The sequence below is a fragment of the Schistocerca americana genome, chromosome 11 (assembly GCF_021461395.2).
Source record: "Schistocerca americana isolate TAMUIC-IGC-003095 chromosome 11, iqSchAmer2.1, whole genome shotgun sequence".
Classification (NCBI taxonomy): Eukaryota; Metazoa; Arthropoda; class Insecta; order Orthoptera; family Acrididae; genus Schistocerca; species Schistocerca americana.
The window spans coordinates 85315706-85337836 of NC_060129.1; the positions used below are offsets into that span (position 1 = coordinate 85315706).

At 42.8% G+C, this 22131-nt stretch overlaps 1 protein-coding gene across 1 annotated transcript; it reads left to right on the forward strand.

The window, feature by feature from the left end:
- The first annotated feature begins 316 nt into the window (after positions 1-316).
- LOC124553267 (glutenin, high molecular weight subunit PW212-like) lies at positions 317-856 on the forward strand. The gene has a single exon (XM_047127152.1). It carries the CDS (start codon positions 317-319, stop codon positions 854-856), a length of 540 nt encoding a protein of 179 aa, XP_046983108.1.
- The last annotated feature ends 21275 nt before the right edge of the window (positions 857-22131 follow it).

Genomic DNA, 22131 nt, shown 5'->3' on the forward strand with positions numbered 1-22131 from the left:
CTTCGCATGGAGTACAGCCTTCACAAGGAGTGCAGCCTTCGCATAGTGTGCAGCCTTCACATGGAGAGCAGCCTTCTCATGGAGTGCAGCCATCACAGGGAGTGTAGCCTTCACAGGGAATGCAGCCTTCACATGGGGTACAGCCTTCACACGAATCACGGCGTTTGCTTGGAGTGCAGCCATTGGTTCGAGTGCGGCCTCAGCATGGAGTACATCCTTCGCATGTGGTGCAGCCTTCGCATGGAGTACAGCGTTCCCATTTTGTGAAGCCTTCGCAAGGAGTGCAGCCTTCCAAAGAGTGGACCGTTCCCAAGGAATGCACCCTTCGCAAGGTGTGCAGCCTTCACAAAGAGCGCAGCCTTTGCAAGGAGTGCAGCCTTTGCAAGGAGCGCAGACTTCGCAAGGAGTGCAGCCTTCGCAAGGAGCACAGCCTTCGCAAGGAGTGCTGCCCTCGCAAAGATTTCAGTCTTTGCAAGGAGTGCAGCCTTCACATGGAGTGCAGCCTGGGCATCAGTGCAGCCTCTGCATGGAGTACAGCCTTCGCATGGAGTGCAGCCCTCACATAAAGCCTTCGCATGGAGTGCCACCTTCGCATGGAGCGCAGCCTTCGCATGGAGTGCAGCCTTTGCATGGCGTCCAGCCTTCGCATGGAGTGCAGCCTTCACACGGAGTGAAGTCTTCGCACGGAATACAGCCTTCGCTGGGAGTGCAGCCTTTGCACGGAATACAGCCTTCGCAAGTTGTGCACCCTCCGCAAGGTGTGCACCCTTCGCAAGGAGTGCAGCCCTCGCAAGGACTGCAGTATTCACAAGGAGTGCAGCCTTCTCATGGGGTGCAGCCTTCAGTTGGTGTGTAGCCCTTGCATGGAGTGCAGCTTTCGCATGGCATGCAGCCTTCACATGGAGTGCAGCCTTCGCTTGGAATGTAACCTTGAAACTTCCCCTTAGAACAATTCTACACGAGACTGTGCTTAACCTGACACACAATATTTTGTTAGCGCAACGCAATCTGACTTTCAAAATTCCCTACAAAAGAATGGCCCTGACTAACATTAAACTATACCTTTCACAAATCACTTACCTCACAAAAATCTTCGCTGCTCAAGCTACTGCAATACAGCGAGCGCCACTACTGCCAGCTAAATAAAAGATTCAAACTATGGAAGGCACTAACTACTGATAGGGATAGTTAGCAAATGAAAGATATTAATAGAGAACAAACAATGTATTTACCTTAATATCATCACAAGTCATAATATATATATCAGTTCATGACAAATTGCAAACCTCCGCCATCTCTCTCCCCACATCCACCACTGCTGGCGGCTCACCTCCAACTGCGCAACGCTACGCGCTGTTCACATCCAGCTGTCGCTGCCCAACACTACAATGGCAGACAACAATGCAAACTAGCCACAGACTGCACACAGCACAGCCAGTGATTTTCATATTGAGCGCTACGTAACGTTGCCAATAAGAAAACATAAACAGCCTACTTACATAGAGAAAACATAAACAGCCTACTTACATAGCCCCCATGCTCCTCACAAAAATTTTTACAAATGGTGTTGGGCACTGGCCAATACAGACTTGACAAAAATTTTTCACAATTACAGTAACAAAGATATAAAATGCACACACTTATTAATATTATGTTGGTCAAAAGATCAAAATTTCTCACAGTCCATAAAGACAGTCCTAATCGTACATAACAGGAGAATAGCAGTGTTTTTCTCAAAGTCTGAGCAGTAAAAGAAAGTGCACACGGAAGTAGTGGATTTCCATGCAGTCTTGAAGAAGTAGTGTTGACCTTCCAACGGAAAGACAGTGCTGACTCTCGACATGCTGACAGGTAATGGGCCACAACAGAGCAAACCCACAGCAGAGTCATTCGACGGTTTGACGAAGATTGGTAGGTAGGTCATCACAGAGCAGACCCACTGTAGTCCTGGTAGAGATTACGGTATTGGTGGGCCATCGAAGGTGCAGACCCACTGCAGTCCTTGAAGAGTTGGCCAGCAGCCATCTGTTGTGACTGTGCAGGTGCACAATCACCACTGAAGAGTCTTGCGGATAATGTAGCAAGTCCATAACCACCACTTGTGCGCTCACAAAGTTTTTGGAATTGTCCTTAGAACCAGCAATGCTGTTATCCAGTCCCTTGCTGAATTAGTAACACATGTGCAAACACTAACAGTCCCAACTTCTCACATACTGTCCATATACTACGACCAACAGAAACGTGTGCAGTGAAATGTAACTAACAAGTTAATAATATCATGAACTGGTGACAATTACAATTTTATAACATAAGAAGACAATAAAAAAGGTACAAAATACATCATTAAAAACATAATAATACAGATAACATTTGTAGTGCAGGCTTTACAAAAGAATCGAACTAACATATACATCAGTGGGATTATGGCATGTGTACATACATAAAAGATCACAATAACTTTTGAAACATCAACTTCTCACATGAGCATTTAAAGAGAATGAATAATGTCTAACATCTTTACAAAGTAAATAACATATTATTAATGCCAATTATATTTGAGGATAACAGTATTCCTCATCATAGTGAATGTAGCTTAATATTAAAAGAGGAAAAAATTCTATGAAACTACACAGAGACAGGGAGAAAACAAATACATAAGGGTACACAAACTCATAGTGGGATAACACCAATAGGAAAGGACAGGGTTCGTTTTCAGTGTAACATTTGGTACTGCAGTACAACCCAAAACTTCATTCTATAGATCTTTCGTCTTATTTCAACCTTTGCTTCCACCAAAAAAATTCTATCTAAGCATGCTTTCTGTGTTTATATGTTCACACATCTCTTACCTCATTTTTATTTTCCATTATCTTACCTCATCATTTATTTCCAAGAAAATCCTACCTAAACCTGTTTTCTCAATGCATTTCTTTACCTATTCTCCATAGTCAGTTTCTTATATAGTCTACCCCCTCTTAAGCTAACTTAAATCTACTGAGCTCAGATGCTAAACTAAGGGACGAGGCAATGCAGCAGCACATAAAACAATTAATATAAACAGCAATGAAAAAAAATGGAAAATCGCAAAGCAAGCTGCAGCAAATCTAAATTAACAGATAAAATGCAAAATTACAACTAATATGAGCCAATGCGCAGTAAACAAAAAATTAAATCTGGCTTAGCAGAGTAACACAAATTAAAATTCAGTAACACGATGCCTGGCAAACAGCAGTAACTTATACCTAAACATGACATAGCTCAAGCAGAAAAAAACATTACACTAAAGACAACAATGCAGATAAGGGAAATGTATATTCACATCTTAATGTCTACGTAATTAAAGTGGTGCACCACAACAACCTATTGTAAAAAAAAATATTACCATGTACTTGAAAAGAAAATTATGTGTTACTGTTACTAGTTCCTTCTTAGTGTTCTTTCCTTTCCAAGTGCTCCTTTTTTAAAGAATGTGGATCATAAAATAATTATTTAATAGATCTGTTGACAGAAAGTGTTCATATTAGCAAATGCATTTCATTTTATAAAAGCAATGCTGCAACACAGCTGGAAACCAGATATCAAATGAAATAAGCAACTATGAAAAGCAAAGCATAAAAATATCATTCAATAGCCATGTGACATTTCATAAGTTAGTAGAAATTCTCTCAACTCTCATAGAAAGACGCTTGTCATAATCAGATGTGCAGATGTAAAAATATTTCTTGTCATTTTATTAGGCATTTCAGTAAATATCATAAATTACGAGCCCCACAGTATGCTTTCAACAAGGAAATGTCAGTAGCGCGGACAATGGCCTTCCCTTTCTTTTTTTTCTACCTGTGCTTCTGATGAGGCACTCACTAATGACTTGTTCTCCCGGCGTCTGACACAGCTGCGTGCCCACGACGCATTACGTGCAGGTGGTCACTTAACTTTCGTACGGAAATATTTACGACAGACAGCAGTTTCTGCTACCGTGGCAGTCTCATATAAAAGTATTTCACAGGTCAAGAATTAGCGTTGCAAATCTGTAGAAACAAAATCCTATAAATATAAGTGTCCAAAAAATGTTCAGTGGCATTGTGATACATTCACACATGATTCACACATGTCATAACTCTTAAAGTACGATTCTTGGTTTCCGACATCCTTTTTCACAAGTCAAGAGTCCCTACCCACTATTCATTACTCCTTACCTTATTACACATATACGTATCCATCGACACTCGTCAATATTTCGTCATTATAAATATGAAGCATAATCAAATAACTCATATAGCCTCAGCCTATTAATCATAAACATACCTCAGCAGCATAATACACATCGTCGTCGTAAAAATAACATCGTAACACCTCAGTCAAATCTCAAAATCGTCGTAGCTTCCTCCAATAATTAAAAAAATTCTCTGCTCATGTCAAAAGTGTCATCTGCCTCAAACGTACTTTAAAAATCATGAATCCATACCAAATACATCATTCAAAGCTCTCATAGTATCACAATGATTCCAAAAAAATATGAACAGTTTACAAAGTACAGACAAAATACAGTTTCATAAGTGTGAAGTTATCCAACGGTGTAATTACGTAAACATGTGTCACTGACGTAGTAAAAAACATGTTTATCTCTCAGTTAAATGATCAGATAGCTGTGTAATTTGTGTGTTAGAGAAATATGGTACCGATGTGTAAAGTTGTATAAGCAAATACCATATTAGCTAGGGTTCCTTGTGCTTGCCAAACACATGGTACACAAAGTAGGCGTGTACCCCCCTGAGGATTAATGTAATTATACCCTCAGGTGTTACAGATTACAGCAATGAAATGAAATGTATCACTGAAAACTTTCTTTGTAATTCAAAAATCTTTAAAAATAAATGTTTTAAGTACAAAATTAATCACTGAAATGCGTGTCCTGTAGCGCTAAATGTGCATATTGTTGTAAGATAATCTCTGTGAAAGTGTCGTAGTTATTCTCCTCCAAAAGCTAAGTTCTGCAGAAGCCAATGTACTTACCTCATGATAAACAAAAGTGAAATGCTTTGCGTAGAGATATCTTAGTTATTACGCTTATTGTTGTGATGATGAAAGTACTGTGCTGTAACGTATTGTTGTGCTATGGAAAAGGCTGTCTCCTTGTAGCTATACCACAAAAGTTACTAATAAAACATGTTTTGATTTCCAGAAGAATTCAGAAAACTGTGCAGATATAAAACAGATACACCGCAAAAGCAACATTGTAAATTGTCACTCATTAGTAGCGTCGTGATAAAAATCGTGTAGCTGTCACATAAACTAACCTCTGTGTCATCTGGTATCTCTCAGAAAGCACTTTAAATTCAGAATGTATTTTCAAATAAACCAAAATGTTGCATTAAAATCTCATTAGCAGTACTGGTAAATGTTCTAAGTATGTGAGCCTTATAGTCGTTCCATAATCGTGCAACTAACAAGCAAGAATATACACACACAATAACACTGTGACGTCTGTTCACTATAACAATGCATTCGTCATTTCTGTTTAAATAAGTTCTCTTGGTTCTTGATTGGATATTTAACTTCAAACATTGTTGCATGGTAACAGTTTCTAAAGCATACTAGTAACGTGAAGTGAAACGTTTTATGGCAAAGACAAAGTTAAAAGGCAGATTATCTGTCAATAAATGGTTTTACATGAGAAATGTGGTGTAAACCTTTACTCTTCCTAGTACGCAGAGTTTCAACTTCAACGCAATTATCATGTGGTATACGTCGGATTCTGTAAGGTCCATTGTAAACTAGAAAGAATTTGTGACTCAAGTGTTTCTTCTTATGTGACAATGAATGAGCTTTAATGAGAACTTTCTGACCAATACACAATTTCTTTTCATTTGCTTTACCGTGTAGTTTTCTCCTTTTGTCTGCTGCAGATTTTATATTTTTAAGAGCCAAATCAATTATGTCTTTGTGTCGAAGTTTACGTGTATTCGGGAAAGGTACAAGCTCTCTGATTCTGTTCGGTGGTTCTTCATTCTTCAGTACAAGAGTAGGTGGTAAAGCAGTGGAGTCGTGAGGCATTTCATTCAGCACGTTTTGAAATAAGTGCAAATATCTGTCCCAATGCTGATGCTTTCTGTGACAATAAAGTCTGCAAAGCTTATTGATTTCTTTCATAATCCGTTCAGACGGGTTGCAATGTGGTGAGTACAATGAAATAAAAACAGGTTTGATTTTATGGTTGCGAAGCATGCGTGACCAAACAGCAGATCTGAATTGCGGTCCGTTATCTGAAATGACTTTACTAACGTGTCCAACTTCACGTAAGAAATTTTTAACAAAGGCGTTGGATACAGACCGTCCAGTGGCTTTACGTAACGGAGTGAAAGAAACAAATTTTGAAGTAAGTTCAACAGCGACTAGAACGTACGAAAATCCATTGGATGTTCTGACAAGCGGTCCCAAGAGATCAACAGCAGCAAATTCTTTTAATTTAGCAGGAATAATAGGAAACAACGGAGCACGATGTGAGACAGTAGATGGTTTCGCCTTTTGACAAAGTTTACAAATAGACAAGACTCTTCGAATTCGCTTTTCCATATTGTTAAAATAACAAGTCGTTCGAAGAATATGATAACATTTTCGTGGGCCAAAATGTGCGTAGCTGAAATGAATGTACCAAATGAGCTTATTAACAAAATCGTCTGGAATGCAAAGTACCCATAGCTTGTCATCAACAGTGCAGCGTTTGAAGAGTATGTTGTTTCTAACCAGGTAATAATGCCGAATCTGTGTGTGTGTCTTTTCATGCCATTTGCTCTTGATGTCTTTCCAAATCGGATCTTTATCTTGTTCATGAGCAATGTCCTTTAAAGATGTGGTGATGAAGTTTTCAAAGGCGACTTTCTGAATGTAAAGAATACTGAAATTTTTCTCGAGGTTGCCTTCTGTGGTACTTTTCTCAAGCCCAGCCGGTGCGCGTGACAGTGCGTCCGCAACAATGTTCTCCTTGCCGGGAATGTAGACTATTGTGAAGCGGAATTCTTGCAGAAACAATGCCCAACGTTTTAACCTGTCATGATTTAATTTTGAAGACATAAGAAATTGTAATGCACGATGATCACTGTATACTTTTACGTGCTTACCAGAAAGAAAGAAACGGAATTTGTTAAATGCCCAAACGATAGCTAAAGCTTCTAATTCAGTAACGGAATAATTTTTTTCAGATTTTGTTAGCACTCGGCTAGCAAAAGCAATGGTTTTCTGAACGGTAGTGTCATTTTCTATGGCTTCTTGAAATAAATGGGCACCAAGACCGACTTTAGAAGAATCCGTACTAAGGCAGAAATCTTGTGACAGATCAGGATGAGCTAGTATTGGCGCGTGAAGTAACGCTTCTTTCAAAGAATTGAATTCCAACTGTGCTTGTTCGTCCCAGTTCCAAATAGTATTTTTTCCAGTGAGAGAACAAAGTTTTGGTGTAACTAGAATTTGCATATTCAGAAAACGACGGTAAAAATTTACGAGACCTAGAAAACTGCGGACTTGTCTTTTTGTGGATGGAACTGGAATGGCTCTGATTGCTTCTAACTTTTCAGGATCCGGCTGAATGCCTTCAGAAGAAATAATATGTCCCAAAAACCTCACCTTTGACCTACCGAATTCAGACTTTTCCAAGTTAACTGTAATTCCAGATTCTGCAAAAATACGTAACAGACTGTTGAGGATGCGATTATGTTGTTCCCATGAAGCTTCCGCTATTAGAATATCGTCCACATATAAGGTGATGTGACGTTTTAAGAACTCAGGTAATATGGAATTTAGCCCGCGAATAAATGCTGCTGAAGAAATGTTCAAACCAAAGGGAAGTTTCCGAAACTGATAACAAACGCCGAAACAAAGGAAAGCTGTGTATTTTCTGCATTCTGGATGAAGTTCGATCTGATAAAAGCTGGATCTGAGATCAATGGAAGACAACACTTTTACACCATTAAAATTTTGAAGAAGTTCTTCCATCGTCTGCGGCCTGTCTGTTTCAGGAATAATGATAGTATTGATTTGTCTCGAATCTAAGACAAGTCTGATCGATCCATTTTTCTTTTCAACAACATGTAATGGATTGTTGTATGAGCTTACTGCAGGCTCAATAATGCCCTCGTCAAGCATAGATTGTATTTCTGTTCTAACACGGTCCCTATAATGTGCTGGAATTACATATGGTCTAACACAAAATTTATTATGCTCACGAACACGAAATTGGTATTGAAATCCCTTGATTGTTCCTGTTTTATGAGTAAAAACTGTGGAATGTGCTTGTAAAATCTCAAAAAGGTCCTGCCTATCAGTGTCATTACAATTCTCAATTGTTTGAATTTTATTCTGAATTAACTTATTAATGTCAAATGCGCCGTCGATATCATCCCTGTCAGTACTTGCAGAGTGATAGTTAGTGTCTAGTTCCGTAGAAAAGTCCGAACTGTTGTCTAACAGACGGTAAAGCCGATTAATTTCCTCGTCATGGTTTGAGAGCCAGTCTTCAAATTTCAAAGCTATTGACTTACCTTCTTTCTCTAAACTTATTTCAGCATCGTGAAAGCTTAAGATTGCTTTGTATTCATTCAAAAAGTCTACTCCCAATATAATTTCCGTCGACAATAATGGAACAATAAGAAAGTTTATAGAGAAGCTGTGGCTTTGACAAAAGAATTCTAAATTGGTTTGCTGGCGTACATCTACACTTTTTCCAAAAATTGCACCTTGTAATTTAATCTTACGTAACGGAAGTGTAGGGCAATCGTTCGATTTGTTACATTTGCTAAAGGCTGTTTCACTAATTACTGAGATGGGACTGCCAGAGTCAAGTACTGCCGTAAATTTTACGTCATTTACTGTAATGTGAATCACAGGATATGCAATATTGTTATGTTTTATGTCGTGTTCCTGGAGTAAGATGTCCCTAATGTCTTCCATTTTTACGTAATTACTAGCTACGGCAGCTCCGTCGTTAGTGTCATAAGAACGTTTTGTGGCTGCCATCGGTGTGAGTCATTGCCTATTGTCTCTTTGTTGGCGCGCGTCGTTATTGGGATTTGGAGACCTAACTTCTACAAATTCACCGTGACGAGAGGGCCCTGCTCTGTTTGAATCCCGCCAGTTCTGATGCAGTTCAGGTCTATCGTTACGATCATATCGTCTGTCGTCATGTCGGTAGATGCCATAGTTTCTTTCTTGTCGGTCACGTGGTGGAGAATTTCTCCCTGAATCGAAACTGCGCGCTGGACCGTTGCGTCTAAAGTTATTCTGTCTCCCCTGATAATATTTATTTTGGTTCCCATATTGTCTGTTTCTCTGATTGTCTCTGTGATAGTCATTACCACGGAGAGGTGATCTTTCCCTGTAATTATTACTACTCTGCCAACGGTTGTCATACGGGTGGTGTCTATTTTGGTCACGATATGTGTTGTGAGAATAGCCTTGTCGTGTCCAGTTATTACTTCTTTCATCGCGGAATTGCGACGGATGTGACCTGTAATTGTTGTGTTCCTGTTTCCGCATTCCGCGATTGTCAGTGTCAATTTCCAATTCTTGTAACAGTCCCTGAAAAGCTTCAATGTCGTCTTTGCAACGTCCTGCTAAAATAATATGTCGTAAATGTTTAGGCAGTTTGATTAAGCAAATGCGGATGAATTCTGAGGGGCTGTATGGGTTTGACAGGTATTGATTCTTGTGCAACATGTCTTCAAAATATTTCACAAGACTGGAAAATTCAGATTGTTCGAACTGTTTCATCATTATGATGTTATGTTTTACACGGTCTTGTGTAGCTTGAGACCAATATGCTGAGAGGAAGGCATGGTAAAATTCTCCCTCACTGTGGCAATCGTGAATAACCGATCGCATTCTTACAGCTGGTTCATTCTCTAAGTAGCCACACATAAATTCTAATCTGTGTTCTAACGACCAGTTGGGAGGAAAACAATGAGAGAATTGATGGAGCCATGCTTGTGGATGAATGTCGTTGCCAGAATTCTTAAATGTTTTGAATTTACGTGTAGTAATGAACAGCTTATAGTCAAAATCATCATGTCGGCAAGTCGCATATCGGTCATTGTTAGGTCGTGTCGGCCGTTCCATCTCAAAATTCGGTGCACATTGCCAATTTCTTTCATAACTTCCGAAATGCCCTGTGTTATTATTTTGTGTCTGTTCCGTATTTGTATGTCCCTCTTCCCGTATTGGGGCGCGAGTGTCCTCTGAAATACGTAATTCTTGTACTACTTGTGCCAACTGATCTTGCACTTCCCGGATTTCTCTTTTGTACTGTGTATTGATTTGATTTTGATTTTGTTTGAATTTTCTAATTTGTTCATACTCTTCAGTGTCCATGAAAGCTACAGGTGTTGTGTCATTCAGATCATCATCTACCTTTGTAGATAAGTTAGTGAACTGATCTGAAAGTTCGGCTACTTTATCCGATAGTGAAATCATTTCCTCTCTATGTTTTTCTGAACCAAGTTTCAGAGTGTCCATTTGTGTTGCAATCGTGTCTACTGTGACCTTTAAGTTTTCCTGAGTTTTTGCAAGTTGCATAACCGTATCGGTAGATGCAACTGAGTCAAATTTTGCTTGCAAGGTCTCATGATTTTCATGAACAATAGTTTGCAGTTCTTTTATAGCTGCTTCGTGATTCTGTAGTGCATTTTCATGACGCGAAAAAATAGGTTGGAAATGCTCACAAATTTGTGTTTTTACGTCATTACAGACTTTTTGACATTTCGATTCAATGTGATGTAACTCAGCAGTTAAATCCTCACGTGTTCGTTCAAGAGTTTGCTCCAATGAGTCTAACTTTTTAAGATTTTGTTCCATTGTGTCTAACTTTTGAAGCTTTTGCTGTGTTTGTCTCTGATTTTGTTCCATTGTGTCTAACTTTTTGAGATTTTGTTCCACTGTGTCTAACTTTTTAAGATTTTGTCCCATTTGTCTCTGATTTTGTTCCGTTTGTTGCATTAATTGCAATAATAATGTATTAGTGTCTGGAATCTGTTTCTCTACGCTTTTCGGCAGTGCATTTGCACCGGCAACATTCACATTTTGACAAGCAGAAAATGCGTCTTGACTTATTTGAGAAAACGGTGATAACCCAAAACCTGAATCTACAGTATTTGCGAAATTGTGTCCTGTCATTTCGGATTCCTGAGGCGAGCTGTTGCCGACCGATCGATCGATAATGCTTCCCTCTTCACTAATTGTTTCACTGTCCGTGCCATTGTTTGCCGCCCGCTCCATTTCCCTATGCACGATTACCAAATTACTACTTTGAACATCAGTTAATTCATTACTCTGCGGCCATTATTGTCACAGTATTTCACACGACAACACAGAAAAACACAATTTGAAGAGCAAAATAAAATAACGTAGCAATGGAAATAATGTCTAGTTAACTGCAGCTGCGAAATACTTGGTGCAAATCTACATGCATGCCATAACTGTTTTACTCTACAACAATGAAAACTACAACTACAAAGGAGATTCTCTCTACAATTACGCGCTAGCAATAAACAAAAGCTACACTAAATACACAAACTACAAGAAAAAATCAGAAGATTCCAGTGAGGTATCCTAGGCTAAGCGTCGACATATGAAACTTCCCCTTAGAACAATTCTACACGAGACTGTGCTTAACCTGACACACAATATTTTGTTAGCGCAACGCAATCTGACTTTCAAAATTCCCTACAAAAGAATGGCCCTGACTAACATTAAACTATACCTTTCACAAATCACTTACCTCACAAAAATCTTCGCTGCTCAAGCTACTGCAATACAGCGAGCGCCACTACTGCCAGCTAAATAAAAGATTCAAACTATGGAAGGCACTAACTACTGATAGGGATAGTTAGCAAATGAAAGATATTAATAGAGAACAAACAATGTATTTACCTTAATATCATCACAAGTCATAATATATATATCAGTTCATGACAAATTGCAAACCTCCGCCATCTCTCTCCCCACATCCACCACTGCTGGCGGTTCACCTCCAACTGCGCAACGCTACGCGCTGTTCACATCCAGCTGTCGCTGCCCAACACTACAATGGCAGACAACAATGCAAACTAGCCACAGACTGCACACAGCACAGCCAGTGATTCTCATATTGAGCGCTACGTAACGTTGCCAATAAGAAAACATAAACAGCCTACTTACATAGAGAAAACATAAACAGCCTACTTACAACCTTTGCAGGAGTGCTGCCTTTGCAAGGATTGCAGCCTTCGCAAGGAGTGAAGCCTTCGCAAGGGGTGCAGCCTTCGCAAAGAGTGTAGCATTCACAAGGAGTGCAGCCTTTGCAAGGTGTGCAGCCTTCAGAAGGACCGCACCCTTTGCAAGGAGTGCAGCCTTCACAAGGAGCGTAGCCTTCACAAGGAGTGCAGCCTTCGCAAGGAGCATGGCCTTTGCAAGGAGTGCAGCCTTCACATGGAGTGCAGCCTCTGCATGTAGTGCAGCCTTCGCATGGAGTGAAGCCTTCACATAGAGTAAAGCCTTTGCATGGAGTGCAGCCTTCTCATGAAGTGCAGCCTTCTCATGGAGTGCAGCCTTCTGTATAGAGTGCAGCCTTCACATGGTGTGCAGCCTTTGCATGGAGTGCAGCCTTCGCATGGAGTGCAGCCTTCAACAGGGCGTTTTGTCTTCGCTATGCGTGTTGTCTTGGCAAGATGTGCTGTCTTGGCAAGGCATGCTGCCTTGACAAGGCGAGCTGTCATGGCAAGGCGTTCTGTCTTTGCAAGTTGTGCTGTCTTCACTAGGTGTGCTGTTTTGGCAAGGTAAGCTGTCTTGGAAAGGCGTTCTGTCTTTGAAGGTGTGCTGTCCTTTCAAGATGAGATGTCTTTGCAAGCTGTGCTGCTTTCTCAATGTGTGCTGTTTTGGAAAGGCGTGCTCTCTTGGCAGGGCGTGCTGTCATGGCAAGGTGTGCCATCTTAGCAAGCCGTGCTGTCTTTGCAAGCCATTCTTAGCAATGCGTGCTGTCTTTGCCAGGCGTGCTATCTTCACAAGGTGTGCTGTCTTTACAACGCGTGCTGTTTTGGCAAGGTGTGCAGTCTTGGCAAGGCTTGCTGTCTTTTCAAGACGTGCTGTCTTGGCAAGGCGCGGTGTGTTGGCTAGGCGTGCTGTCTTGGAAAGAAGTGCTGTGTTCACAATGCGTGCTGTGTTGGCTAGGCGTGCTGTCTTTACAAGGTGTGCTGTCTCGACAGTGCATGCTGTCTTGACAGGGCTTGCTGTCTTGAGAATGGTTGCTGTCTTCAAAAGGTGTGCTGTCTTCACAAGGCGTGCTTCTTCGCAAGGCGTGCTGTCTTGACAAGGCGTGCTGTCTTCGTAACGCATTCTGTCTTGGCAATGCATGCTGTCATGGCAAGGTGTGCTGTCTCGGCAAGGCACGCTGTCTTGGCAAGGCGAGGTGCCTTGGTAAGGTATTCTGTCTTCGCATGCCTTCTCTCTTTACAAGGTGTGCTTTCTTGGTAAGGCGTGCTGTGTTTGCAAGGCATGCTGCCTTTGCAAGGTGTGCTGTCTTGCAAGACGTGCTGTTTTGGCAAGGAGTGCTGTCTTGGCAAGGTGTGCTGTCTTGGCAAGGCAACCTGTATTGGTAAGAAGCATTGTCTTGGCAAGGCGTACCGTCAAGGACAATCCTTCTGTCTTGGCAAGGCATGTTGCAATGGCAAGGCGTGCTGCCTTGGCGAGGCATGCCGTCTTCGCAAGCCTTCTTTCGTTCCAAGGTGTGCTGTCTTTTCAAGCTGTCTGTCTTCGCAAGGCGTGCTGTCTTTGCAAGACGTGCTGCCTTCGCAAGGTGTGCTGTCTTTGCAAGGAGTGCTGTCTTGGCAAGGAGTGTTTTCTTGGCAAGGCCTACTGTCTGGGAAAGGCATGTTGCCTTGGCAAGGTGTGCTGTCTTGGCAAGTCATGCTGTTTCGGCAAGGCGTGCTGTCTTGGGAACGCATCCTGTCTTAAAAAGTCATGCTGTCTTGGCAAGGCGTTCTGTCTTGGCATGTGTGCTGTCTTGGCAAGGTGTGCTTCCTTGAGAAGGTGTGCTGTCTTGGCAAGGCATGCTGTCTTGGCAAGGTGTGCTGTCTTGGCTAGGTGTGCTGTGTTGGCAAGGTGTGCTGACTTGGCTAGGTGTGCTATCTTGGCTGGGTGTGCTGTCTTGGCAATGTGTTCTGTCTTGGCAAGGTGTGCTGTCTTGGCAAGGCGTGCTGTCTTGGCAAGGCGTGCTCTCTTCGTAAGGTGTGCTGTCTTGGCAAGGTGTGCTGTCTTGGCAATGCATGCTGTCTTGGCAAGGCATGCTTACTTGGCAAAGTGTGTTGTCTTGGCAAGGCGTGCTGTCTTCTCAAGGCATGCTGTCTTGTCAAGGTGTCCTGCCATGTCAAGGCATGCTGTTCTGGCTATGCAAGGTGCTTTGTCTTGGAACTGTGTACCATCTTGGCAAGGTGTGCCATCTTTGAAATGTGTGCCATTTTTGCAAGGTGTGAATTCTTTGCAAGCTGTGAATTCTATGCAAGGCATGCTGTATTTGCAAGGTTTGCTGTCTTTGCAAGGTGTACTGTCTTTGCAAGGTGAGCTGTCTATAAAATTCATGCTGTATTTGCAAGGTTTCTGTCTTTGCAAGGTGTGCTGTCTTTGCAAATTGTTCTGTCTTTGCAAGTCATGCCATCTCCGCAAATTCTGCTGTCTCTGCAATGCATGCTATCTTTGAAACGTGTGCTGTCTTTGCAAGGCGTACTGTCTTTGCGAGGTGTGCTGTTTTTGCAAGATATGCTGCCTTCGCAAGCAGTGATGCCTTCACATGGCATGCTGCCCTACAAGGCATGATGCCTTCGCAAGGCATGCTGTCTTTGAAAGGCGTCCTGCCTTCGCAATGTGTGCTGCCTTCACAAGGTGTGCTGCCTTCACATGGCATGCTGCCTTCGCAAGGCATGCTGCCTTCACAGGGCGTGCTGCCTGCGCAAGGTTTGCTGCCTTCTTGAGGTTGGCTGCCCTGACACGGAGTCCTGCTTTTGCTAAGCATTCCTCCATCACAAGGCGTGCTGTCTTTCCAAGCCGCGCTGTCTTTGTAAGGCTATTTGTCTTCGCAAGGCGAGCTTTGTTCACAACGAGTTCTGCGTTCGCAAGGTGTGCTGTCCTCACAAGGTGAGCTGATTTTGTAAGTCATGCTGCCTATACAAGGTGTGCTGCCTACGCAAGTCGTGCTAAGTTGCCATGACATACTGTCTTCGCAAGACATGCTGTCTTCGCAAGATGTATCATCTTTGCAAGTTGTGCTGTCTACACAAGGTGTGCTATCTTCACATGGTGTACTGCCTTTGGAAATCGTACTGTCTTCGCTTTCTTGGAAAGGCAGCATGCACCGTAAAGGCAGCCCACGCTGGGAAAGGCAGCACAAACTGAAAAGTCAGCACATATTGGAAAGACATCACACAATGGCCAGGTACTGCACACTGGAAAGCCAGCACTCACTGGGAAGCAAGCATACAATGAAATAACAACACACTGTAAAGTGTTACAATGTCGATAGGCAGCACACACTGAAATGCAGGAAACACTAGAAAAGCATAAGAGAAAGGAAAGGCACCATGCATGGCAAAGGCAGCCTGCACTTTAAATGCAGCACACGCTGCAAAGGTAGTAGGCACTGCAAAGGAAACATGCACTGCAAAGGCAGCACATACTGCAAAGGCAGCAGGCCCTGCAAACACACCACATGCTGTGAAGCACATGATGAGAAGGCAGCACCTGGTGCAATGGCAGAACACACTGCATAGCCAGCACTCGCTGAAAAGGCAGCATACATTGGGAATTCAGCAAATGCTGCAAAGGCAGCATGCACCTCCCTCTATAACAGCAAATGCCTCTATGGCCACACACGCTGCTATGGCAGCATGTGGTCCTATGGCAGCACATGCTGTAATGTCAGCATGCGCTACATTGGCAGGATATGCAGGAAAGCTAGCACATGCTGGAAAGGTAATACACACTGCAAAGGCAGCACATTCTTGCACACACATCAGAAAGCCATACACACTTGAAAGGCAGCACACACAGCAAAATCGCACACACTGGGAAGGCAGCTCACCATGGAAAGGCAGCATACTCTGGAAAGCCAGCATACCCCAAAAAGGCAGCACACCCTGGAAAGGCAGCACAATGTGGAAAGGCAGCACACCCTGGAAGGGCAACACACCCTGGAAAAGCAGCACACCCTGGATATGCATCACAACCTGGGATATGCAGCACACACTAGAAAAGCGGTGCACACTTGAAATCCACACACAATGGTGGGCAGCACAAATTGGAAAGGAGCACATGCTGCAATGGCAGAACACACTGCAATAGCAGCACACACTGCTGTGGCAGCAGCACACTGCAATGGCAGAACATACTGCAATGGCAGCACATGCTGCAAAGGTAGCACATATTAGAAAGGCAACAACATTGGAAAGTCACCTCATATTTTAAAGGCAGCACACATTGGGAAGGCAGCACATATTGGGAAGGCAGCACACATCGGAAAGGAAGCACACATTTAATATGCAGCAACACTGGAGAAGCACACACAGTGGAAAGCACCACGCTGGAGTCCGCAGCTCGTGGTCGTGGAGTAGCGTTCTCGCTTCCCGCGTCCGGGTTCGATTCCTGGCGGGGTCAGGGATTTTCTCTGCCTCGTGATGACTGGGTGTTGTGTGCTGTCCTTAGGTTGGTTGGGTTTAAGTAGTTCTACGTTCTAGGGGACTGATGACCATAGATGTTAAGTCCCATAGTGCTCAGAGCCATTTGAACCATTTTGAACCACGCTGGAAAGGCACCACACACTCTAAAGGCACCACATACTGGAAAGGCATCACACACTGGTAAGGCTGCAGTTGCAGCGTGTGCTGCCTCTCATTGTGTGTGGTTTTCTAGTGATGTGGCTCCGCAGTGTGTTCTGCCTTTCCAGTGTGTGTTGCCTATCCAGTTTGTGATGCCTTACCAATGTCTGCGCCTTTTCAGTGTGTTCTTCCTTTCCAGTATCTGCTGCCTTTCCAGTTTGTGCTGCCTTTCCAGTGTGTTTCAGGCTTCCCAATGTGTGCTGCCTTTGCAGCATGTGCTTCCTTTGCTGCATGTGCCTCTTTGCAGTGTGTGCTGCAGTTGAGCATGTGTTGCATTTTCAGTGTGTGCCGCCTTCGCAGCATGTGCTGCTTTTGCAGGGTATGCAGCCTTTACAAGGTTTGCAGCCTTCATAAAATTTGTAGTATATGCAATGCTTGCAGTGATTGCAAGGTGTGCAGCATTCACAATCTGTGCAGCTTTCACAAGGTATGCTGCCTTAGCAAGGTGTGCTATGTTCACAATGTGTGCTGCCTTTGCGATGTTTGCAGCCTTCACAAGTGATGCTGTCTTCGCAATGTGGTTCAAATGGCTCTGAGCACTATGGGACTTAACATCTGAGGTCATCAGTCCCCTAGAACTTCCAACTACTGAAACCTAACTAACCTAAGGGCATCAAACACATCCATGCCCGAGGCAGGATTCGAACTGGCGACCATAGCACTTGCGCAGGTCCGGACTGAAGCACCTAGAACCTGTCGGCCACCGTGGCCGGCTTCTTCACAATGTGTGCTGCCTTCACACTGTGTGCTGCATTTATACAGTGTACTGGCTTCACAAGGTGTGCTGCCTTCACAAGTCCCTCCTCCTTCACAATATGTACTGCCTTTGGAGTGTCTTATTTCTTCATATGGTCTTCTTCCTTTGCATGGTGTGCTACCTTCGCAAGGTTTCCTACTTTCGAAAGGTTGACTGTCTTCACCGAATATGCAGCTTCCTCAAGATAACCTTGCAAAGGCAGCACACATTGTGAAGGCAGCACACCTTGCTAATGCAGCATTTCTTGTGAAGCAGCACTCCTTGAGAAGCCAGCACATCTTGTGAAGGTAGCACATCTTCTAAAAGTAGAGGCAGAAAACCAAGCATAGGCTGCACACCTTGCAAAGGCTACACACTGTGTCAAGGCAGAACAGCTTGCAAAGGCAGCACACCTCGCGAAAGTAGCACACCTTGCAAAGACAGAACAGAATGCAATGGCAGAAAATGTTGCACAGGAGAACACCTTGCAAAGAACAACTGCCTTGCAAAGGCAGCACACCTTGTGGAGGCTGCACACATTGCAAATGCAGGACACCTTGCAAAGACAGCACATTTCCTAAATACAACTCTCCTCCAAAAGACAGCACATATCCCAAAGGAAGCACAGCTTCTGGAGACAGTTTACTTTCGTGCATATTGTCCACAAACTGAGGAAAGAAACATAGGATGTGAAGTTACCTTCCCATTCCTGCGTATTTTTGCGGGAACGGTCGCAGCATTCGGCATCTGGCAGTAGGTGTGCAGGGTTGAGGTTCCGTCATGACTTCTGGTGTGGTGGGCGCCCTGTCGCTCCACATCAGCTGTGCACGCGAGTGCAGCGTGCTCAGTGCAGCTGCTGCGCCACACTTCTGTGTGCAGCACGTTGGTCTCTGTTCCACGGGTGTAGCCTGTACGAGCGACCTTCCAAGCAGTTAATAATTAATGTAAACCCAGCCATGTCGCTGTTTTGTGCTCTACGTGTTAATTTAATGGTACTCTTGTCTTACGTTTTATAATTCAATAGAAGGGTTCCGATTAGGAGATTGACCTCTTGGACGTAGAACGTCTTTGATATCTTCTGCCAAAATGATATTACCTTAATGAAATTTGAAGAGAGGGACAATTTCGTATTTAAAGAAACTCTGCTCGTTTACTGCTTCCAGGTGGAACATATATATTAAATAGCCAGGTGTTGTAAACAGTACAAGCTACAACTGTATTACATGTGAGTTTTCAACGTGATCCACTATTATGCCCTCTTTCGCGGGTATCACGGTCTCTAACTCATCTCCAGCTCCAGCATTAATTACAGCACTATATCCCAATACATCGTGTAGTGCAGTAACCTTTACTTCTGTAACTAGAATAATATCAACGTTTGCCTCATACATAAAGTCTTTCAAGCTACTTGCTTTTAGGGAGCTCCCTATGCTGTTTATGGATTCATAATGTATCACATTTCATAAATTCAACTCTTTCATCGCATGCAGTCAGTATGAAAGCTATGGATAAGTGTCACATACGTATCCACCTCTGTCGCTTGGTTTGGATGAGGTAACCATTCCCGCCCCCGCCCCCCCCTTGCAATCTTAGAAAGCATCCAGCGAAAATCGTGCACAGACACCAGACACACATGTTAAACTCTTAAATTGACCGAATCAGTTCGATAGCTGTGATTCAGGGCCTAGTGTAATGCCACCATGTGTTTGAAACCTCCACAAAGAATTCTGTTGCATGGTTCATACTGATGTCTCGATATCGCCATCGTGTAACTTACAGCAAGTATTTTATTCTCGTCGCTCACCTACATTAAGGAATATGGGAAACATTTACCACCTTCCGATATTGTTGTCATTGTTAGTAAGTAGAATAAAAGTAGTCTCTGGTCAGGAGAAACTAAAAGCGATTATTTGTTTCCACAGACAGAGGTTAACAATTCGTATCAGCACACTGTCCCATCCAAGGGGCAGATTGGTTACTCTGTCGTATGCATATAACGAGATAACATTAAGACTTTACGTCACAGCTACTCAGTTTATGGGGCCAGGTAACCTACACCCACCGACATGATTCACTTCTAGTTTGCTGAGATAAATTTCGTAAGTAAAATGACATTGCAAGGTGTTGTTGTAGTGAACATCATCTAAAAGCTTAATGCAAAGACACTATTTACACACGGGCATCCTGACTGACTATGCGAGGAAGTAAATTGACTGGCTCGGTTAAGAGGTGTATATAATTTTGATTCGTTTCACAATAGATTCACGTAGAATGGTCATTTTTGAAAGTTTCGGCGAACAATACAGTTAAGACTTTGATTACGATACATGCATCACATTCTTGCAAAACTATTGTATTAATCGTGTGCTACTGTCGATATTAATCGCAATTGCAGAAAGCAGCAATGAATATGTCTCGTCTCGTTTCTCCGGCCGTTTCTCGTACTGTACGACCCACAGAGCTCTATCGCTGCATCAGCGGTCGATTGTTGCTGTTGCCGCCACGGAATGATGGCAGTTAAATTCAAATTTCCTCCAAGTATAAGGGATTCTACGATATAAATGAAAATGAAAAGAAGTAACGAAAACGGCAACTAGCAGTCAAACTCAACGTTCCTAGTGGTTTAATGCTATGACAATTTTAAACAATAAACTGCGCAGTGGAGCTAAGAGCTATCACAGAAATCTGCAATATATCCTCGATGGACAAACTGATTAAAGTTTTCGTCCTTGCCACTTCTCATTTTACAGACAACTGATTCTGACTACTTCTTGTGAACTGCACTTAACTGAGGCCATAACTCATGTCCAAGTTGTCTGTTTCTATTACTACTATCGTATCTTTCTTAGGTAAAGAACGAGCAAAATAGCAGTTTTGCGTTTAGCATGCCATCATCCAGGATACAATTTCTACAGTCAGAGCATTTTCTGTTGCGGCATAGGAATGATTTTGTGATTACATCTACATGGAATTCATCTGTAACTTTATAAACTCAATATTTAGTAAGAGGGCCAACCGAATTACATACTGCACAGTGTGGACAATTGCTGCAATTTCGGTGGCAACAACAACAAACAACCAGTGAATGCCGAGATTTGGCTGTAGAATAGTGGCAACACAGAGCTTTCGTTGCAGCCGAGTGGTTTATGAAACCTTGGCCGTGACCACAGCGGCTGAGGCGCGTCTACAGCCGTAGCAACCGCACAGCAGCCCACACTGAGGTGTGACGTCAGAAGGCACCCCTGTCTCGGTTGACTACCCACAATGTGTTTCGCTGCATTTGATCAATTCACTATTTGCCCATACCTGAAACGTCAGTATGTTTTTTTTTGTTATCAGTATAAACAAATGAAACGTGTTGTATAATACTTCCCTACGAGGGGCATTATTATTAACAATTTTACATTCAATTTTTATCAATAGCTTATTTGCTAGTTACTCCATTTCCTCTTTCTACGCTCAGGTAGCGTCAAGCAAATCACGTGTACCTTCGAAACTTGGACCTTTTTACCAGGTACATCTCTAGAAGTATTAGGTGCATATCATGTTATTGTAATTTACACGCAGAACTTAATTTTCTACGAAAAAGACAGACGTCAATCCTTATCTCTGTTTAAGATACGTGTCGGAATCTCTCCCTACTTGAAGCGGCGAACGTATGTCCGAAACTCCGCCCATAGCTCATCCCCGCATATACTGCCGACTGCAACGTGCGCGCCCAGTAGTCACTGATCAGTTACGCCATTGTAATCTGTCCAGAGTGAGCTGTTTCGCCGTCCACAGATTATTACAGAACGTGCACGGCCTTTATATCCAGTTTATGTATTTTAGACTTTCCGTTTCAAGGTTTGCCAAATGACAGTCGCTCCCAGTCCGTGTTTCACGACCGCTTTCTTTGCAGTCTGCCGCCGATTGTGAACTTAGCTCCTTTTCCTGTCACATAACATTTGTTCCAACGTTGATTCTAATGACTGATGCCTCTTGTTACTCCATGCCATGAATGGTTATCTGCATTCCGAAGAGCTAAATGAAAATTAATGCAACGTAGACTATTATTTTAAACTGATGGAAGTAACAGGTCTTAGCAAGTAGCCTCGAACCCGATATTCAATTCAGAGTTTACCTCGGACGAGAAAAAATGTTCTGTGTAGTGTTGAACGCTGTGACGAAAAAAGGAATCTATTTATTTCCATTCTCTAGAAAGGCAGTACAAAAAAATCAACTCATCCCATATCTGTAATACAAATTTATTTGAAAGCGCTGGCCATCGCTACGGTCGTACGAAGGCAATCCAAAGTTTATTCCACACAGCCAGACTGCGTTATGCGATACTCTCTGGCGCTGTGTGCTGACGGATTTTAAATCGCAGCCACCTGTCTCTGTGACGTGGCAGTCTTGTTCGCTCACAGTTATTTCATATTTCGTGTTACCTCCTTTCATGCTAAAAGACCGCAGCCTTCTCTCCACGTACACAAAAACAGATTTCTATTTTTTTTTTTCATTTCACGA

What these genes read in the sequence shown, in the direction of transcription:
- LOC124553267 (XM_047127152.1), top strand. Translation starts at nt 317, where the DNA reads ATGCACCCTTCGCAAGGTGTGCAGCCTTCACAAAGAGCGCAGCCTTTG.